This window comes from Cyprinodon variegatus, unplaced genomic scaffold (assembly GCF_000732505.1).
Source record: "Cyprinodon variegatus isolate N-32 unplaced genomic scaffold, C_variegatus-1.0 Scaffold11, whole genome shotgun sequence".
NCBI classification, from domain to species: Eukaryota; Metazoa; Chordata; class Actinopteri; order Cyprinodontiformes; family Cyprinodontidae; genus Cyprinodon; species Cyprinodon variegatus.
The window spans coordinates 2,438,313-2,440,059 of NW_015150464.1; the positions used below are offsets into that span (position 1 = coordinate 2,438,313).

At 44.6% G+C, this 1,747-nt stretch overlaps 1 protein-coding gene across 1 annotated transcript in view; it reads left to right on the plus strand.

Moving 5' to 3' along the window:
- The window catches only part of mlh1 (mutL homolog 1), a 14,266-nt gene that overhangs the window by 7,394 nt on the left and 5,125 nt on the right, over window positions 1–1,747 (plus strand). Inside the window, exons 11-12 of the mRNA XM_015380028.1 lie at window positions 631–784; window positions 867–1,183. Coding sequence (XP_015235514.1) covers window positions 631–784; window positions 867–1,183 — 471 coding nt within the window. The remainder of the gene's footprint in view (window positions 1–630; window positions 785–866; window positions 1,184–1,747) is intronic.

Here is a 1,747-nt window from a genome sequence, read left to right on the forward strand (position 1 = left end):
TAAACACGTAAAGGTCACTTTACTAAGTTATTCCTCGTCCACGAATCCCTGGAATTCTTCTTCTTCGGTGTCCGAATTTAACAGTTCGCCTTCTGTCATCCAATGTTCCCACGCAGTTCGCAGTCTAGCTTTGAATGCCCTGTTGTCACCAACGTCTAGCGGCTGGAGTTCTTTTGTAAATCCACCCGGAATGACGGCGAGTGTTGAATTAGTGTTCTTCACTTGTGTTTTGACACCATCTGCTTACCGTAGTTGCTATATATAAGGCGCACCGGATTATAAGGCGCACTGTCGGCTTTTGAGATAATTCGAGTTTTTTTGGTGCGCCTTATATTGTGGAAAATACGGTAACTAGAAACTTTGCCAGACCTTTAACCTCTGCTGATCTTTGCTTTGGAGAAGGTTGAGTTTTCTGAAATTAGCCACCAGTTCCGCTTAGCCTCTGATCGTTCTGCAGGTTCCGAAGGCTTTTGGCCTTCTTCCATGGGGGTTGGATGACATTGGTCATCAATGGTCAAATTTAATATTGTGGTTTATGGCTCAATTCTTCAGATTAATTTCATTCTAGGTTTTTTTTAATATTAAATGGAGGATAATGTGTATTAATGTGATGCTTTCTAACTCCTGCAGCTTGGAAATCGCCCCACAGAACATCGACGTGAACGTCCACCCTACCAAACACGAGGTGCACTTCCTGCACGAGGACAGCGTGATCGAGAGCGTTCAGAAGCACGTGGAGAGCAAACTGCTGGGCTCCAACTCCTCCCGCACGTATTTCACTCAGGTTTGCTGCGACTGCACCGATCTCCGTCAGCGGTGGGTCCTTCAGCTCCACCGCTTATTGTTTTCGGTGTCTCCATCTCCAGACGTTGCTTCCTGGGCTGTCGGTTTCTGGTGGAACTGAGATGAAGGCATCCAGCTCCGCGGCGGAGTCCGCCGAGCGCGTCTACGCCCACCAGATGGTGAGAACCGACTGCCGCGCGCAGAAACTGGACGCCTTCCTGCAGCCGAAAGAAAGGCCGGCACCCGACCCTGATAAGCCCGGTCCCAGCGGGGGGGCGGCTCAGCCGGACAGTTTGGAGATGGACGACGCAGACGATGCAGAGATGCTGGAGGCTGTGCAGGAAGCACAGGTGGAAGAAAGCAGAGAGGAAGGCAGCGTCACTGCTGAGGAGGCGCCAAGGTGATCTTTAACAGCTCCGTCTAAAGCCCAATTCTATGGGGAAGAAACTCAAGGAGTTAAAGAATTTAAAAGAAAAAAAATTATATTTTAATTTTTCCTCTTGAATATTAGACAGCTGACAAAGAATCTAGAGAAACTTTCTAACAGCCCCTTAGACATTGCTGATTTAGCCAGCATCTGCCTGACATCCCAGAATCTCCAAAAAAACGCTGGCGTACGATCAACTCTTAGTATTTTTTCAAATTTGGGCGTATATAAATATATACAGTATTCATAACGAGTCCAGAACTTATGTCCAATGAAAGCCTAGCTTATGCATAAAGCACTGCAGCATAATCAGGGTTCCTACAGGTCCTTAAAAAGTCTTAAAAGGCATTGAATTCTTCAAAATAAAACTAAGGCCTTAATTGGTATTAAAATGTCTTAAATCAGTCTTTCGTAGGTCTTAATTTGTTAAAACATCATAAATAGGATTATTTTTATTACGATGTTTTTTCTTTATCTAAATAAAACATTAAAATTGACCTTTTTTTTTATTAAAAAACATAGCGGCTCGCCATTATT